Source organism: Mesocricetus auratus, unplaced genomic scaffold, assembly GCF_017639785.1.
Source record: "Mesocricetus auratus isolate SY011 unplaced genomic scaffold, BCM_Maur_2.0 Super-Scaffold_100013, whole genome shotgun sequence".
Taxonomy (NCBI): Eukaryota; Metazoa; Chordata; class Mammalia; order Rodentia; family Cricetidae; genus Mesocricetus; species Mesocricetus auratus.
In genome coordinates, this window is record NW_024429196.1 from 8,237,286 (window position 1) to 8,256,312 (window position 19,027).

The 19,027-nt window shown below is 41.7% G+C and overlaps 1 protein-coding gene across 1 annotated transcript in view; it reads left to right on the forward strand.

Moving 5' to 3' along the window:
- Positions 1 to 5,452: 5,452 nt before the first annotated feature.
- The window catches only part of Epc1 (enhancer of polycomb homolog 1), an 83,964-nt gene continuing 70,389 nt past the window's right edge, over positions 5,453 to 19,027 (forward strand). Inside the window, exon 1 of the mRNA XM_005085159.4 lies at positions 5,453 to 5,712. Coding sequence (XP_005085216.1) covers positions 5,710 to 5,712 — 3 coding nt within the window. The 5' untranslated portion in view covers positions 5,453 to 5,709. The remainder of the gene's footprint in view (positions 5,713 to 19,027) is intronic.

The window sequence follows — 19,027 nt, forward strand, 5'->3', positions numbered from 1 at the left end:
TTTGAGTGCTGGGATTAAAGCATGCACCACTGTGCCTAGCCTCTCTGGTTTTTTAATGTAGGCACTTGGAGCTATAGAGATCCCTGGAAAGACTCCTTTCCTTCTAACAGCATAGGTTTGTTATATTGTTTACCCAGAGAGAGCCTGATTTGTTCTGAAGATTTCTCATTTGATTGTTCAAACAAAGGCTGTTCTCTATATTTATTGAACAGCACAGCAAATATGATGCTGAAAAAGAATAAAGAACTTTTGTTTTAATCAATCTTTTACAGGAGTCTCACAAGGGAAAATTGTTTTTGCTAACCCTATTGACTGAGAGCAGCACACAAAGCCATCAGCTGTTACCAATCTATGCCCACATGTTGCAGTCAATATTCTTTGTGGGGGCCGTTGCTTTCAACGCCTTGCTGCTTTCAGCAAATAATCTTAGGTCTTGAACCACATCTTATGGATACACACATACATTGTTCTGAGTCAGGGTCAAGATGGATTAAAAGAAAAGGAAATATGACATTTTGTGGTAGTTTAAATGTAATAGTCTCATAGGGAGTGGCACTATTAGGAGTGTGGCTTGATTGGAGTAGATGTGGTCTTGTTGGAGGAAGTGAGTCACTGTGGGGGCTTTGAGATCTCCTTTGCTCCAGCTTTGCTCAGTTTGGCAGTCAGTTCACTTCCTGTTGCCTTCTGATCAAAATGTAGACAGCATCATGTCTGTCTGCACACCACCATGTTCCTCTCCATGACGGTAATGGACTAACCCTCTGAACTGTAGACTGTTACCATAATTAAATTTTTCATTTATAAGAGTAGCTGTGACCATGGTGTCTCTTCACAGCAACAAAAAAAAACCTAAGACAGTAAGATTAACCATATAGTTTTTCTTAAACATCAATTAATTCTTTATTTGTTTCTTTTGAGACAGGGTCTCTCTATTTAGTCCTAGCTGTCCTGGAACTTGCTGTGTAGACCAGGCTGGCCTCAAACTCATAGAGGCCCCCCTGCTTCTGCCTCCTGAGTGCTGGGATTAAAGGTGTGCCCCACCATGCCAGGTGTAAGGTCAGTTAACTCTAAATAGACTAAGTACACAGTATGTGAGCAGAATGAGTACATAGTCATAAATGATTTATTAACTTAGTTACAGATTGGGTGAATTTTTATTTGTAAATGCTACAAGCAGCATTTCTCAGAGAAGTCATTGCCACAGTGTGTGTGTGGGGGGTGGGGAGTGTATGTGCCTTCTTATTGAATAACCTAGTCTTGACAGCTCAGTCCCCAGTGTCAGTTGGTAAGGAGTCATGTCAAATCCTATAAGATATAGAAGTACACTCAAATCAATTACAGTCCATGAATCCATCACCAATTATCATAGAACTAAAAATGATAAGGCCAGTGTAGAATATGCTATGGTCTTAAAAATTCTTTAGGGTAATTGTGTAAATGGTAAATGAAATGAGATGAAGGGAATAGGAAAGGAGAGAGGGGTGTTAAATAGACAGAGGAGAAATAAGAAGGGGGTGGAGAAGAATGGGGTAGAGGAGAGCAGAGAGGGAGATCAGAGGAAAGAGTTTTCCAACAGTGACCAAGTTCAGAAACAAACTTGAATACATGTGTGAAAGAGAATGACAAATAAAAACATGAGAATTTTGTAAGCCAATAAGATAAAGTCAAAATACTACTAAGTGTGTGTGTGTGTGTGTGTGTGAAGACAAAAAGGCAAAAAAGGAACTAAGATAATGAAAAAACATTATCCTAAAAGGAAAAAAATGCATGAACAAAATTGAATGAGTATAGGATGTGTGTTTGTGAGGGGGTAATGAATAAAGCGTAAGAATTTTAAATTCAATAAAGTAAAAACTCTGTTAAATATGTTGGAAAGAAGAAAAACACTAAGAAACACACAAAAACTAAAAACGTAGTTTTCTCTGCGCCCTCAGAATTCGTGGCGGATGTGTGTGCAGGTGGAGTGACCTCTGCTTGTGGACTTCTGACTTGTTTTGGTTTGACTGTTGCTGAGTTACACACCGAGTGATCACTGGGGCTGGTGACTGCATCCAGGGTGCCACAACATTTGGAAACAAAATAGTCAAGTGTTGCTTGAAAATAAGTTTGTAGAAAGTGTGGATTCCCTATTTTTAAGGCGGAAACATGGCGAAGCCATGAGGGGTGACATTGGGATTTCCCCAAGAATACACAGAATTTGATACTACCATTCACTGGCAACCACAAATCTGGGTATTTCCAAATTGGAGCTATCCATGCACGTTAGAGCTTCAGATGCTGGCTTCAGCTAAGAATAGGTTTTTTCTAAATTATCTGCGAGGGACAGAAGTTTACAGATGCAGAATCCCTTCTCCACAATTACAAAGGAGAAACTATCTTTGAAAAGTTTAGTAATAAGATGCATTCTCCTATTTAGTGGAAAAAACTGACTCGAATTACTGTGGTCTACCTGTCATATTTATCCCACTTATTGCAACTGGCCATATGTATTTGACTGCAAAAACTATAATAAACTTGAGTAAGATTTAAAAGTTTCTGTACCACCTCTTAAGAATAAAATGATTGTACTCAAAAGCATCTTCCTGTGTATATCAGTTCTGGGAACATTTTACTCATACCCCAACTGGCTCACAATTTTCAGTATCTGAAAATTCTGGTTCCTAAGTGTATTCAAGGGGTCGTGTCAATGAGATGATAGAACAATGAATGTTCTAGATCTTAGAGTTAAGCAGTTGGCATGTTGTTTCCACCCATGTACACATGGAAGGTTGGTTTGCTAGAAGTCAAATTCCAAACTGAAAAAAAAATACTTTTTATTATAAGTATTCTAAATTCTAGCTTCAACAATGCTTTGCATCATTTATAAATATAGAATATACTCAGTTTTTTTCAATTCACTTAAGAAGGTGTAAGAATGTTTTGTTTATTTTTGTGAAGGGGTTTCTCTGTGTAGCCCAGGCTATGCTAGAACTCACCCTGTAGACCAGGCTGGCCTTAAACTCATGGAGATCTGCTTTTGCCTCTGAATGCTGGGACTAAAGGCATGTGCTGCCTCTGTTTAGCACCTTTGGGCTTCCTGGCTGCCTTACCTGTACCTGGTTCCCCTCTCTTTCCTCTCCCTAACCCTCCCTCCTCTCCTCAGATAGTTTAAGGTCTTGTCCACTCTGAATTGTCCCAGATGTCCCTGCCTCTGGCTATGCTTTCACTTGCTTTTTTTTTCTAAACAATTAACTTTCTTCTCCACCATGCCTAGGAGTAGTCATGTCCTTTCATTTCTTTTTTTTCATTCACTCTTAACTTCAATCCTCAAGAGTTGCACCCCTGACCAAATGTAACCACGCAGACATTTCCCATTGGGGCCTCCATGTCTCTTGTAGAATGTGACCGTGGAGTCTGCCTCAGTGACTTAGTCTATGTTGTGCTGCTATTTCCCAGGTAGTTTTCAAGTTTCCCCATCTTTCGTGTCTAACATTAATGTCATCTGCTAAGAGGCTGTTTCTGTGTCTCCTTGTTGGTGTATTCTCTGCCTGGACTGCCGCAGTGCTTCGGAGATGGCGCTCACCCACATTTTTAATTATGTATTTGTTAGCTTGCTACTTGTCTGTCTTGCCTCTGGATTAGAAGCTCCATGAAATAGGAGATAAACAATATGCTTATTTATTAATATATATGAGCAGCAACTGCTGTGCACAGCAAATAAATGCTAAGCTTTCAAGAACTGTAATAAGCCTCAAAGTTATTTCTCTTCCATTTTTCTCCGAGAGCTTTCCTATATTTTATCCTGCATTTTGCCTTTGTTCACACAGAAAAAAACAAAACAAGAAACCTATTCATGTATACCGTGAATATGGCTTCAAACACTGTAAAGCAAACTATTTCATCAGAAAGTTTATAATTTAAAATATGCACACCTCACAAAAGGCTCAGAGTAGTCTAGCCTACAGATAGTAAAAAGGACTTACTTGTATACTTACATAAGTGGCTCTGCCAGTCTAGATATTTTTCTGACCATGGCTGCTCATTAAATATACGTGAGTCCAGGTCTACCTCAGTTATCTGCTTCGTTGACTACAGATCAGCAACAAAATACAGAGCCAGAGAAGGAAGCCTAGCTCAGACTCTATATAAATGAGCCCCGGGCCTGTGGGTCACTACCTGTCTGACAAAATTCTAGTTTTGTCAACCTTCTGGTTTTCTGGAGGGAGGCCATGTTTATTCTAATTGTTCTGTAATTAATAGCATTTGTTCTCTTATTCGCAGAGTCTTGTCGTAGACAATGAGTGATATAGTAACCTTAGCTATAGGTTTTTAAGGTGGTTACCTACTTAATGCCAGCCAAGCATACCGGACCTCTACGCAAGTGGGGGTGGTCTTGAAGAATGTAGGCAATTCTTCGTCCTTTTTTCATCCTGTAGTGTTTTCTTCTTTCATTTTTGGCTCATTAGCAATTTAGCTGGCAAGGAATTGTACAGTGAACGCGTTCAGTTCAGCCATATAAGTATTAGAAACACTTTGATAATAGCTGACTTTGGGGATTTTATATTTGTAATTACAAGTGTTGGATTCCTCTAACATTTTTATGTTCAGTTTTTCAGGCTGTCTTTATTAGAAAAGCCTGTTTGCAACAACCCTACTCAGCTCACATCTAGAGAGAATCAAGTTTCCCAGCCCACTTAATTTGAAAGCCTGCCAAGATAGGTGAAAGACCTTATAAATATGTAAAGCAGGAAGTTCAAATTATAGTCAAGTAAATGCCTAATGATTGATGTTCTTTTCAAAACAATTAATAGGATACAAAGAAGAAGAAGAAGCGCATTTTCTAGGCATCCCGCTAGCACCAGCACCAAAGGGTGGTCCGGAGTTCAGACTCAAGGGTGTACTTTAGTGCAATATTTATTTTGCATTTTTACCACTTCCTGGAGGCCGGGTGGAAGGATCCAAAAAACTGGGCACCTCAGCCATTTTGTTTGTAAGGCGGAGCAGTAGAACTGGGCCGGTCAGGAAGGGGTTTGGAAGCCGTGTTGAACGGGGAAGCGGGGGGGAAGCTGAATATGGTTTCAACTGTATGTCAGGATTCGGCAACTTAATGCAGGGACCGTGGTGCTTGTGGCTACGGGAGGTCCTGGGGGACGGCACACCGAGCACACTTGCACGGGCTTCTCTTCCAAATGGCCGCGTCCACATCCACATCCCCCCTCGGACGCCGTCTCGCGTGGAGCCCCCCACACGCAAGGGCGTGCCCAAATGCTCGGAGGACGCGGCCGCTGCCATTGTTGTGCTAGTCACTTAATCCCGAGCCCCGGCTCGGGGCGGGCGGCGGCGCTCTCTCGAGCCCGGTGTAAAATGGCACAGTCGTGCATTCTTTCCGAGCTGCGGGAGGCGGGAGCGAGGGCCGAGCTGGGCGGCCGCCAGCCAATCAGCGCGCCCGTCCGCCCGCCAGCGCAAAGTTGTTAACCCCGAGCCTCCCGCCGCCGCCCGCTCCGCATCCTCCAGCTTGCTCCATTCCCCCGAACGCCCTCGGATCCTGCGGCTGCCCGCCCGCTCCGCCGCCCTCCATGGAGGAAAGTCTCACTTTTGATTTACCAAATATTTTCAGGATGTTTGAAGATCCGTACGCTGCCCCGAGGCTGTTTTTTCTGGACAACCCAGTCCCCAGCCTATATTGTTACAATTTTTTTTTGAGGACTGGTTGCTGCTTTGCCTACACTGATGGTAAGTTTATAATTTTAAACATTCTTGTCATTACATCTTTGAAGGGAGCACCAGATAAGAGAGATTTTCATTGTGTTTCTTCTCGCAAAACCAATCTTTGTATTTTTCTTTAGCTTCGATCTGTGCACGTTCCACGTAATTTTGTCTGGTTAATTTTTACTAAAAGGGGGGAGCAGTTTTTTCTCTGCATTGTTAAAGATAAACATATATAATGAAAATTATACTTTAATTTCTGTGAACTACAGGGGAACTCAGATGTTTCAAGATGGACTTTTTTGTGTGCCAGCAATGTTGATAGTGCCAAATATGTACATATCCTCCTTATAAAAATTATCTATTGCCTAATTTGTCCAGAGTAAATTATCAACAAGCAAACTACCGTTGTAGCTTTTCGATTTTTAATAGACCTATTGTGATTCTCTTGATGGAGTACTTGAATACAAACTACAGAAAGCAGCTCTGGTATAATGAAGGTGGAGACTGACATAACAGGGTTTAAGTTATGGCTGTTGCTAAATAGTGGCTCTTTTATTGCTGAGCGGATCTAACTTGTGGTCTGGGATGTGATTTCTTTACAGCTCTCTGTCTATTCATCTCTGTAGACCTATCTTACGTTTTTCTCCGGAAAGGTGCATATGGGAGACATTTTGTAATTTTTGGTATTTTTCTAATTTTCTTCTTTTTGCACACGGTGGGAGATTTTTTTTTGTTGTTGTTCTGCATTGATCTGTGTTGGTGGCGCTGTAGTGCTCCTCAACAATTTGTCAGTTTTACTAAAAGAAAAAAGGAAGAAAAAAGGTGGGGCAAGAGTTTATCTGTTATCCTTTAATTTCATAAAGAAAGTCCAATTTGCTCAGCTGTATTATTTAAGCGTCTTCCGTGCACTGTGCACCGTGGTGAGAGCAGACATGTCGTCACATCCAATTCAAGGGACATTATGGACAAGCATGCAGTTGGCAGTTGTGTTTGATATGATCTGATCTATTATCTCTATCAGATTCTTTAATAATAAGCTGTCATTTACCCTCCCTCTCCTCACTAGTGTTTGGTACTTATATTTTCCTTATTTTACAAAACCATGCTGGTTAGTTCCCTTTCGGCATAACAAAACGTCTGAGTATTAGTTCCTTGGACGTTGTAAAAGTTGGATTTCATTTTGAATCAGGGAATTCTGAAATACCTTTCTGAGTTTGTCTTGAGGATGTTATAGGAGCTTGTCGTGTCTGTTTTATTTTGAGCTGCTCCTTGAATTGAATTTGTAGATAGCTTTGTTTAAAAAAAATCAGCAAATATTTTTGAGCTAAGATAATTTTTTAAGAATATTGCATACCTACTTTTATCTTAAAAATATTGATGTGCACACATGTAAGGATGGGGTTACATCTTTGTTCTTGAGAGTTATCTGATTAGAGAATATGGGATTTAGGCCCAAAGCCTGCTAGGAACAAAAATATGTCACAATATGACATCAGTTTTACTGGTCCCTGTAAACATTTTACTTGTTTGTGAAGATAGTAGGGATGTCCTCAGTTCAGAAAGAAAGTGGGAGGAATCAGCAATTATACCTTGAAACATTATTTGCCAAATAAAATAAAACAACTGACATAGCATCTGGACCATCTGATTACTAGGTTGTGTCTTAAGAGAGTGACAATGTCAGGAGTTACTAAGTGTCTTTATTTACTTTGAAATACATAAATGACCTTTTCACTAATCCTTTAGCAGTGTGGAGTAAAAGAATGTATGAAATAGTAGAAATAGTATTTCCTAGAATCTGTGTATCTCTTTCCTTGAACTTCACAATAATCATACCCAATGCCTATATTTTGTTTATGCCATGCTCGAAAGGTATGGATGTGTCCACTAGCACATTTTCTTTTCTCTCTTTGTAGAGTCTGAATGCGGTGTGGCTTCTGATAGTTACGATTTATGGAATGAGATATTGCAGGTATAAATGTATTATTTAATCTGGTAGTGCTGAGACTTTAGTTCTCCGAAGTTGATCAGCTGAATAAAATATACCTTACGGCACATTTATTGCTAAAATATTCTGTTCTCCATAATGCAGTAATTTTTCATTTTGTTCAGTTTCTGAAACTAACAGTGTTTGTCTAATGTCACCTCTTTTAAGAGCAAACTGAACTGGGAAGTCCATCCGTAGCTGTGCAATCCTCTTTGTTCTCCTCCTGACTATTACATCATTGATTATGAAGTAACCATTAGAGTTCAATGGTTACTTTTGAAAATACCCATAGACATTTCTGTCACATATACTCTTCTATATGTGACCTTTGCATCGTTGTGTAAGTAAAGAGGTTTAAAGCTATAAGGTGAAAATAATTCCCTATTTTATATTCTCCATCTTAAAATGTACCTGGTGCTTCATTTTAGCTCTTGATTCTTTGGGAATTCTTTTTAATTGATAGTATCTTATAGACATTTAGTTCATGGGTTTGGTATCTTAGAATTATAAAACCAATTTTTCTCTATAAAAACCTCTATAAAATTTAACATGTAGAGAACTGATTCAGTTTTTCATGGAAGTAATTGCAAGATCATGGATAATCAAAAATTATTTTTTTCAGAATTCTGCCATGTCATTTCAGTCACATTGACACTTTTTGCATATAATTTTATCAGAGACAATAGTAACAAAATCAATTCTATTAAAATATTTCTCTGTGTGTGTGTGTGTGTGTGTGTGTGTGTGTGTGTGTGTGTACGCGTGCTACCCATCCCTCTTGTGGAGGGAGATATTAATGAACAGTGAAATGGTCAGGAAACAGGTTGCAGAAGGAAGGATATAGAAGACAGAGACAGTCTTTAAGTTGGATCCTAGACAATACAGCTCAGAAAAATACTTTGATTCTTCAATAATAGGAATAAACTGAAGATTACATTCAGATTTAATGTACTAAACCAATATAGTTTCCTAATTCCTTACTGTGTAGTTGTTGGTATTCCCAAGTATTGAGGATATAAATTTCAGATTAGCCAAACCCACTAGATAATAGGTAATGGCAGGATGAGGCAACAAAGGGAAAAAGCATTGAGACATAGGTACGATGTGGTGCGACCACACTCAGGGGAGGCTCCCTTAACTTGGGGTGAACTTTTTTAAAAGGAAGAATATGGACTGTGAGTGACACTTCAGTGCAGACCTGAAGTTACGTGTTTTAAATGCTGTAGTTTTGTCCTCCCTGCGTGTGTTTGCTTCTTCTCTGTTATTTCCTAGACACGGCAGACATTCTGCAAAGGCAACCTACTGTTCCTGGCATGACGTTGCCAAGGAGAGAAAATATGGAATGGGTGTGTTGTATTCTTACTCTGTCATTCCACAGTTGACCGTCAGACAAAGATGCCAAGCAGAACGTAAAGCAGACAAAAGGATTTCATTCTTGAAAAGATAAGCATGTTTTATGCTTGTTGTGTGTAACACAGATTTTACCAGAGGGAGTTTGGTTGCTTAAGATCTACCTCTCGCCGGGCAGTGGTGGTACACGCCTTTAATCCCAGCACTCGGGAGGCAGAGGCAGGCGGATCTCTGTGAGTTCGAGGCTGGGCTGGACCGATAGCCTCCAAAACAATACAGAGAAACCCTGTCCCGAAAAACCAAAAAAAAAAAAAAAAAAAAAAAAAAGATCTACCTCTCTCCATCTATAGGACAAGATGCTGGGTCACAGTAGTGAGAGAGAAGGGAAAGATTCCTTCTTTTATGAAACTAAAACTCCAACATGGCTCCATGTTCTAATGCTTTAAATCTGAGGCCTTAGGTGTGGGGTATTCCCATTTGGAGCCATTGGTCATTCCTCTAGAGGAGGAAAATGTTTAAATTTGACCTGCTTATATGGATCTGACAAGTGTCCTTCCATTAAAGGATCATAATTTGGGCAACAGCCAGGTTGGAGAAGTGGTGATTGGCCTTCATGTTTTAGCTATAGCACAGATAACTACATAACCAGATAGCCACCTGACATGCATACCCTTTACAAAGCAAGAACAAAGCAAGGAATACAACATTGGCTTATTTGTGTGAGAAAGCCCTTGAGGAGGGTTCATTGGGAGGATGAGCTCCATTTGTTTGTATTGTTGGTTAGGATTCAGCCCAGAGTCCTTCATGTTAACTTTTAAAAACACTTTTAAACTTGGGGGCTGGAGAGATGGCTCAGCAAAGTGTTTAAGAGTACTGACTGCTCTTCCAGGGGCCCAGGTTCAATTCCCACTACCCACATGGCAACTCACAACTTTCAGTAACTCCAGTTCCCAGATATTCATGAAGTCAGAACACCAATGCACATAACAAAACAAAACAGTTAAGCAGGGTCAGGGTGACACAAGACTCAGGACTTCAAAAACAGGCTGGGCTATAGGAGATTCTGTCTGTCTCAAAAAGAAAAGAAAGAACCCACAACAAAAAATAGCACCAACGAAAAAATAATATGTTTTATTTATTTTTGTTTTTTTCTAGAGACAAGGTTTCTCTGTGTAACAGTCCTGGCTGTCCCGGAAGTTACTTTGTAGATTAGGCTGGTCTCAAACTCACAGAAATGCACCTGCCTCTGCCTCCTGAGTGCTGGAATTAAAGGTGTGCGCCACCTCTCCTGGCTCATGCTTTTTGTTTTTGTTTGTTTTGTTTTGTTTGCAGTCTTTATGTGTAGCTCAGTTTAACTTAGGTTTTTTGTTTTTGTTTTTTCAAGACAGGGTTTTTCTGTATTACTTTAGAGGTTGTCCTGGAAATAGCTCTTGTAGACCAGGCTGGCCTCGAACTCACAGAGATCCGCCTGCCTCTGCCTCCCTAGTGCTGGAATTAAAGGCGTGCGCCACCAATACCCATGCTTTTTGCTATTTAAATGTGTTTTGTACATTTACTCATATAGCCACACCAAGACTTAAACATCACTGTGTTCATTATCAACCTTTACAGTAATGTAGCCAAAATAAAAAGAGTAACCAAAGACTACATCAGAAGTAATTTTAAATTTTTGAGGCCGAGTCTCTCACTGGGATCCAGGGTTCACCAGTTATGCTACTCTGGCTGGCAATAAAGCCCCAGGGATCCACCTATCTTTTCCAACCTCCTGTTGCTGAGATTACAGGCAGATGGCATCGTCCCTGACTTTTCACATGTGTGCTAGTCATCTGGCCAGAGATCCTCATGCTTCCACAGCAAGCATTTTACTGACTGAGTCATCTCAGCAGCTTCTTTTTTTGTTTTGTTTTGTTTTTGTTTGTTTGTTTGTTTGTTTTTTGAGACAGGGTTTCTCTGTCTTGTTTTGGAACTCGCTCTGTAGACCAGCCAGGCCTCGAACTCACAGAGATCCACCTGCCTCTGCCTCCCCGAGTGCTGGGATTAAAGGTGTGCGCCACTCAGCAGCTTCTTTTAATGTGCATTCTTATCTTAAAATCGTCTGTAGAAATTTCTAATGATATGTAACAGAAAATTTAAAGACAAAACGAATATTTTATGTAGTTAATACATTAGACTAGATGTTTACTCTACAAAGCAAGTATGGCGCAGGAAAAGTAAAATTAATGTTATTTCTGCATAGTCAAATTGAAGAAGGACCAGTTAAGGAGTTGCTGCAGTGATTTAAGATAGCAAACTTATTTTGTTATAGAACCAGTTAACTCTTACTAGCTGGGTATGTTAACCACCCAATTTGTTTTTGTGCTAACATAGAACTCTGCTGGTAATGATGTTAAAACTAAGAGTATGATTTAACTAAGTTATTACTCAGGAGGAAAGCCACAGCTCTAGGTTTGACTTACTCATCCATTTTATGTACCTTCTTGGGGGTTTTGACCTTGTCGGTCCTACCAAGACAGTTTTCAAAATGAGGAGACTTTCTGTTTTTGCAAAGGGAGATGTCCTTTCCCAGGAGACTGAAGGGAGCACAGTGGGTTTGGCTAGAGAGGAATGCTTAGAAGGGTGGATAGTTTCTGGGTGTCCAGAATTCATTGTCATTAGCTTGGTTTTACGGTTTGCACACTCTGGAGTGATGGAGTTTCAGTATCATCTGTGTTCATGGTGACCAGGCTAGTCACAGGTGAGCAAATTCAAAAAAGAACAACCAGGGCAGGAGAGATGACTTAGAGGACCCAAGTTCAATTCCCAGCCCCTATGTGGCAGCTCATAGCAACCTGTAGCTCCCATTCCAGGAGCTATGACACCCTCTTCTGGCTTCCACAGGCACCACCACGAGCATGGTTCATGTAAATACATGCAGACGCACACAAATAAATGAACAAATGTTTTAAAAGGCAGTAACAGCAACAGCACTCAACTGGACATATGTTGTTTTGCTGCAAGTACTGTCTTTGAACCTTCACAAGAAGTGGGATAGGACAGTCTAACTCGTTTTTATGGAGGAAACAGGCAGAGAAATTGGCATACCTTAGGCATGACCCACATTACCTAGTAGATGAAAAACTAGAGTTGGAACATAGAGGTCTGAGTCAGATCTTGTAGACTTGCCTCTTCACTACCACATTAGAGATCTGCAAATTTGCATTTTGTGAATTGGCATACTTTAAATTCATGGTATACTATAACCACATAAGTTTCTAGTGAATTTATTCATTATTTTAGAACCAGTGATCATTTCATGGGAGGAGTGATCCTCATTTAGCAGTGCTATACATCTGAAATTGTCTTTCTTATTTATTACACTCGTGTGCATGTGTGATTCCTGGCGTGTGCACGTGGAGGCCAGGCAACAACTTGTGGGAGTTAGTTCTCTCTTTCCATCTGGGATTTTTGGAATCAAACTCAGTCATTGGACTTATGGTACAAGGGCTCTCACCTGAAGAGTAATCGCCCCAGCCTACTTCTGAAAGTTTTCTATGTTGAGTTTGTTTAAGGTACCCTTGTACAATATCATCAGAAGTTGATTTTTACAAATTTTAAACTTATGAAAATTAATTTCATTCAAAAAACAAAGAAGCCTTGTTGAAATAGGGAAATTCGCTACTCATACAATTAAGTCCAGATAAAATAATGACTTCTGATTTATAACATGCAAGACCAGATTTAGGTTCTAGAACGGCTCATCCAATAGCAGTGCTTGATGCACAAGCCTGATGACCTGGGTTCGAGTCCCAGAAGACATGCAGTGGAAAAAGAAAACCAACTCCTGTAAGCTGTCCTCTGCCCTCCACGTGTGCACACTCCCTGGCATGCGCAATAGCAATAATGATGATTATAAGAATAATAACAAACAGTAAAATGTTTCAGTCTTTTTCAACTTCAGGAGATAAAGGAAGCCTTTTCCTGGGGGACAATGTGGGGGGATTTACAATACTTTAGATCAGTGAATGTCAAATTTTAGCATTAGAATCACCTGGATAGCTTATGAAAACACAGAGTGCTGGGTTACACCCCTCCCATTCTGTATTCAGGAAGTCTGGGGGTGTCCTGTGAGAATGTACTCTTTCAGCCCGTCCCAAATGACCTGTATGCACTCCTTCAGGGTACACCCTTGGAGAACACTACCCAGTACATTCAGTCTATCAGCCACGATACTTAATTGGGTCTCAAAAATGGGTCATAAACTGTCATTTAAAAGTGGCAGTATAATGAATGAGTACATATCGCTGTATTACATAGGGTGGGCAGGCGCCTCACAGGAACAGTGATAGTTGACAAGGACTTGATGGCTGTTGATTTCACCACTGAAATTGTTTGATTACAGTTCGCATGCTTGTGCTGCAGCAGTGGGGAAGCACCCTGGTCTGGATTGCTGCTAAGTTTTATAAATCCACTCTTGCTCTCTCAAACTGTAAAGGAAAAAGCATGATTTTTTTTTTTTTTTAGAATTTCAAAACAGCAACCCACAATTTACAAGTCATTTTGGAAATCAGGTAAACGCGGTTTGGTTTTATTCAGTAGGCAGTGGCAGTGGAAAGGGTCCTGTATCTGGGCCATGTTCCTGGTGATTCTCAGTCTTGTCTCCCACCAGCCGTGAATAACCTCTTTCATAGGACTGGGTTTCCAAGTGCCTGAGAAAGGGAAGCTGTCATTGCCAGTGACCTATATTTAGCCCTGGAACTCAGGCTGTCACCAGAGATCACTGGAAACTTGCCATCTTCCAAGGCAAAGGTCACAACCCCCACTTGGAAAGCACTGTATTATGCCAAGGATTAAAGAGAACTTTCCCCAGAGTTTAATCACTTCACTTCTCCATTATTAAACTACAAAACTCAAAACTTAAAGAACCCTTAGTTCTAAACCCCTCCCCCTTTTTTTCACTACCTGAATGGAGGGAAGGAGAAGTCAATTCACAGTCCTTACCTTCCTCAGAAGCCAGTATCACCTTCAGTCTCTCCTTCTGTTCAGCTGGAGTTCTTGCCAGGAAAGTGGTGTGAAGGACTTCAAAGAGGTGTGAATAGTGTGGCCTAGAATCTAAGAGTCTGAGGATGGTGACATGGCCCAGCAGGTAAAGGTACTTGCAGGCTAAGCCTCACGACCTGAGGCCAATTTCTGGGACCTACATGGCAGAAGGAGAGAGAACCTACTACTCCCCCAAATTGTCTGCTAGCCTCCTCATGCAGAATACAGTGCCTACTGGGGCATGCACGTGTGCACAAACACACACACACACACACACACACCAACCATTCAGTACCCATTTAATAACAGACTCAGCTCTTAAAATGGCATAAAACTCAAGGGCTGCATTTTCCAATACACTAGTACACTTACTACATGCATCTGTGTATACTTAAATTTGAATTAACTTAAACTCTTGAGTTCCAGTTTCTCAATCGTCTGTCTTCATTTCAAGTGGTTACTTAGTAGTGACTTCTATACTGGGCAGCACAGACTATGAAACCTTTCTGATGTTCTAGAAGGCTCTCTTGGGTGGCCCTGGTCCAGAATGTACCTGGATCCTCCATGCTATGGCAGGCTCATAATCTTAACCCAGTACTTCTCAGTGCTGCCCACGTGTGTGCCTGTGTTTATTGACCTATGTACTGTGTGGTGCTGAGGACAGAAGCCAGAGCCTCAGAAGTCAGAACCTTGTGCTTGCTAAGCAAGCACTTTGAGTCTGAGCTACACTCCCAGCCTTCTATCTTCATGTGAATTCACCTAGAAACTTGCAAATAAAATGCCTACGTCTCACCTCAGGAGATCTGAGTTTATTGATCTGGGCTGGAGCTGGGTGTAGCGTTTTCCACAGCTATTCATGATTTTTGCTATGCAGCTAGAGGCTGAGCATCTCTAAGTTAAGTCAATAGGTTAATAACTATTGAAACAAAGCACGAAGCCCAAACTCTGGGAAGGGCTGTGTGTGGACCAGTGCTGCTGGCTACTCATACCTAGCAGCCAGAGATCTATCTCCTAGGAGGTGGAGGAGATGTAAAATAAACAGAGAAAAACTGCAGCATAGAGCCTGCTGTGTGAAGGGAAACAGTAAGCTGACAGCCCTCACCACACAGACTTTAACTAGGGGAGACCCATATACTTAGTAGGTGTTTGCTTAAACGTGCAGTGGGCTGACCTCTTCTCCACCAAGCTGATTGTTCAAAACCAGCGCAGCACTTTTTAATGAAATCACCTAGGAGCTAGATGTGGGGCACTCGCCTATAACCTAGCACTTTGTGAAAATAGAGGGATCAGGTGTTCAGGGACTACCTCGGCTACATAGTGAGTTCAAGGCTAGCCACATGAGACCATGTTTCAAAAGTAAAGTGATCTCTGTGCCTTCCAATATGCATTCTAAGTCATTCTGACATGCATTGTGCTCAGCTCCTACAGGAACAGTTATACCCTCATGTATAGTCTCTGGGAGTTGCCTCCCCGGGTGACTTAACAGCTTGCTGGGACTTGATAAGCAGAGATTTTAGTGACAAGACAGCTATATCCTTGTCTGAGACTTTTTGAGCCATGCTGAGTCTCCCTTTGTGTTCACTGTGGTTTTTAATTAAAAACATATTCCAGGGGCATATTTCAATTAGATATTGATCTGCCTTTACTTGTTTTTAAAGATTAAAATCATTCTTAAAATTTGTTTTATTTTGAGTATACATTGAATAGACATGTTCTCATTATGTAGCCCAGGATAACCTCAAACCTGTGAACCTCCTGCCTCAGTCGCTTGCCACGCATACTCAGTTTGGATTAGAATTTTATGGTCCTCACACAAGTGACTCCATTGACAGATATTTGGATTTTGCATTTCTTAATCTTTTAGATTGTACCATAGTCTTTTATAGTGAAGCCTCAGAGATTTTTGGTTTTTTTTGTTTGTTTGTTTTTCAAGACAGGGTTTCTCTGTAGCTTTTGGAGCCTGTTCTGGAACTTGCTCTATAGACCAGGCTAGCCTCGAACTCATAGAGATCCACCTGCCTCTGCCTCCCGAGTGCTGGGATTAAAGGCATGCAGCACTACCACCTATCGCCTCAGAGACTTTTAAGCATGGCAGGATGCCACGTGGTTTCACCTTCTGTCTTATAGAACAGTCAGCTCTTGCAGATGCAGCACATGCCTGGTGGGCTCTGGACATCTCACTGGACTTTGTTGGCTGTATTGCCACATTTTCAGAGAGCCCCAGTTAACAGGGTAGTGCAGAAAAGCCGACTAAACCCCTTCTCCCCCTTCCAGTTGAGGGTGGTGTACAGGTGAGTCACTCCTGAGTGAGCTTGCCTGCATTCTGAACTGCACCCTTTACAGCTGGATTATGTTAGGCCAGTTAGACCCTCAGTTTCCTGTGATGGGTAGTATTGCTACCTCACCTTAGCACTGGGAGAGATGAGTTGATGAGTTTGGAGCATCTACGTCTGCAGTGAGCAATCAATACATTCTCTGAACTCACTTTCTGATCGCAGAGGTCAAAACACCTTTCAATGCTTTTCCATAATCACTGTAAGAAATTATCTGAGAAGTTAACTTATAAGGACAAAAGAGTTGCTGGCTCTGTTGTAGAAGTTCTGGTCTGGGACTGGAAACCTGTCACTTTCTGGGGATGACAGTTGGTAATAGTGGAGGTAGTGGACAGAGCGTATCCACTCACTTCGTGGCCAGTAAGTAAAAGAAAATGGGGGGGGGTACGGCCCTGCCTGTCCCCATGAGACCATCCCCAATGATCTAAAGTCCTCCTACTTGGCCCAACCTCCTAAATAAAGACTCCACCATCTCCCCATAGCACCACCGTGACACCAAACCTTTAATAGCACTGTAGGAAACCTGAGATCCCAGCTCTAACAGATAGGATGGGCATTAGATCACACCACATCTGAGGATTTAGCTCAGTGGTAGAGCACTTGCTTACGTATGTGAGGCCCTGGGTTAAGTCCAGTCCCTACCCTCACCCCCAGTGCCTCATTTAAACACATGAGTCTTCAGTATTAGAACAACTCCTGGGGCAGAATGCTGTCTTCCCCAGGTACTTTATTGAAAGTCAGTGAGGGACTGCAAAGATGGTTCAGTGGGTAAGTGCATTTGTGCTACAAGCAAGAGGACCGGGTTCAAATTACCACCTCTTAGATGAAAAGGCTGTGCATGCCTGGCACCTCAGTTTTGGGGACTGGAGACAGGTTGATCCAACCAGTCTAGCCCAAAAGATGAATTTCTTGTTCAGCCAGAGACCCTGTGTCAAGTCAGTAAGATGGAGAGTGGTGGAGGAAGACTCTCAACGTATTGCTGTGGCCTCTGCATTTGCACTCTTGGATGCTCATATGCACAGGCTTATATGCAGACGCCACACACACACACACACACACACATCACACATCACACATCACACACCCTACTGATGGGTGTATATGTCAATAAAGTACTGTTGGCCAATAGGGAAGCAAGATAGGTGGGACTAGGAGTCAAGGAGGATTCTGGGAAAGAGGCAGAGAGAGCCATGATGTAGCCGCCATAGGGGTAAAAAGTCCAGACCCCTTTCTCCAGTAAGAGAAATACTTAGATTAACAATAATAGGGTAAATACTTGAGTCAGAGATAGCCAGTAAGAAACCAAGCAAACGGCCAACAACTTAATAATTAATATAGCCTCCTGTGTGTTCATTTGGGACTGATGCAGCTCTGGAATCAGGCTGGCAGGAAGACTTCACTCAACACCCTACCACTATGCATACACACACACAGGAGCACACACACCACACATACCACACACACACACACCTCACACACACACACACACACACATACACATCAAGTGAATGAAACAGACTTTTCAAGAGTTTCTATATTATCTCCTCACCTATTAAGCAAATCTTTATTGAACTTCTACCACATAACAAAACAAAACAAAACAAAATGCTGAGGTTTGAAAAGAAGCAGAAGCTGAGCGTTGGTGGCACACACATTTAATTCCAGCACTCAGGAGGCAGAGGCAGGTGGATCTCTGAGTTTGAGGCCAGCCTGATCTACAGAGTGAGTTCTAGGACAGGCTCCAAAGCAATACAGAGAAACCCTGTCTCAAAAGAAAAAAAAAAAAAAAGAGAGAGCAGAAAGAACAGGATTCGGGAATGGGGTAAACTCCAGAGAAGGCAGCTTTGACTGGAACTCTGTGGGCACTATGGGCTTTGCACCTGCAGAAACTGATAAGAGGACATGCCAGGCAAAGCAACAAGAGCAGAGGTAAGAGAGAGGGACGCACACAGCCTCTGGAAAGAACTAGAACACAGTGTGGGGTGGCCCTTGGAACCTCAAGCTGGGCGATCTAAAACTCAGTACCCCCAGAACAGTCCAAGGTGATCCCACAAAATGGTAGAGACAGAGAGGAGGAAACTGCCCACACGTGTTAGCGGCTGCTCACCATTGGGGGGGGGGAGCTCCCGCAATCCCCGCCGACGGCCAGTTTTTACTGGAGAGTAGGAGAGTAAACAGGTGGAAAGACTAAGGACAGTTTTCAGTCAACATAGGCACAGAGCAGCAGGGGGCAGCACCAAAAAGTTGGTAGAAGTTATATGTTGTTTCTCTAACATTTTCTTGTCAGCTGTGAGTTTGTATTTCCAATACAACATATATTAATACCATCAGTCTTTTCCCCGGAATGATTAGAAATTAACAGGTAGTAAAATAATAGCTTCATTGTGATAGGCTAATGGCAGAGCAGCATAGGTGTTTATCTTAGAGGACAGAAAACGTTCTATGCATCATTTCCTCTCAAATGTATAGGAACCCAGAGCTTCACACAGAGTGCTTCAACTGTATTTATATGATTGTAAGGTCTCTGCCTTTTAAAATGGATTTTATTTTCCTTTTATGTATCTATGTATGCGGTTGGAGGCGGGGGGGGGGGGGGGTTGCACATGTGAGTGCAGTTGCTTTTAGAGGCCAGAAGAGGGCATCCAGTCCCCGG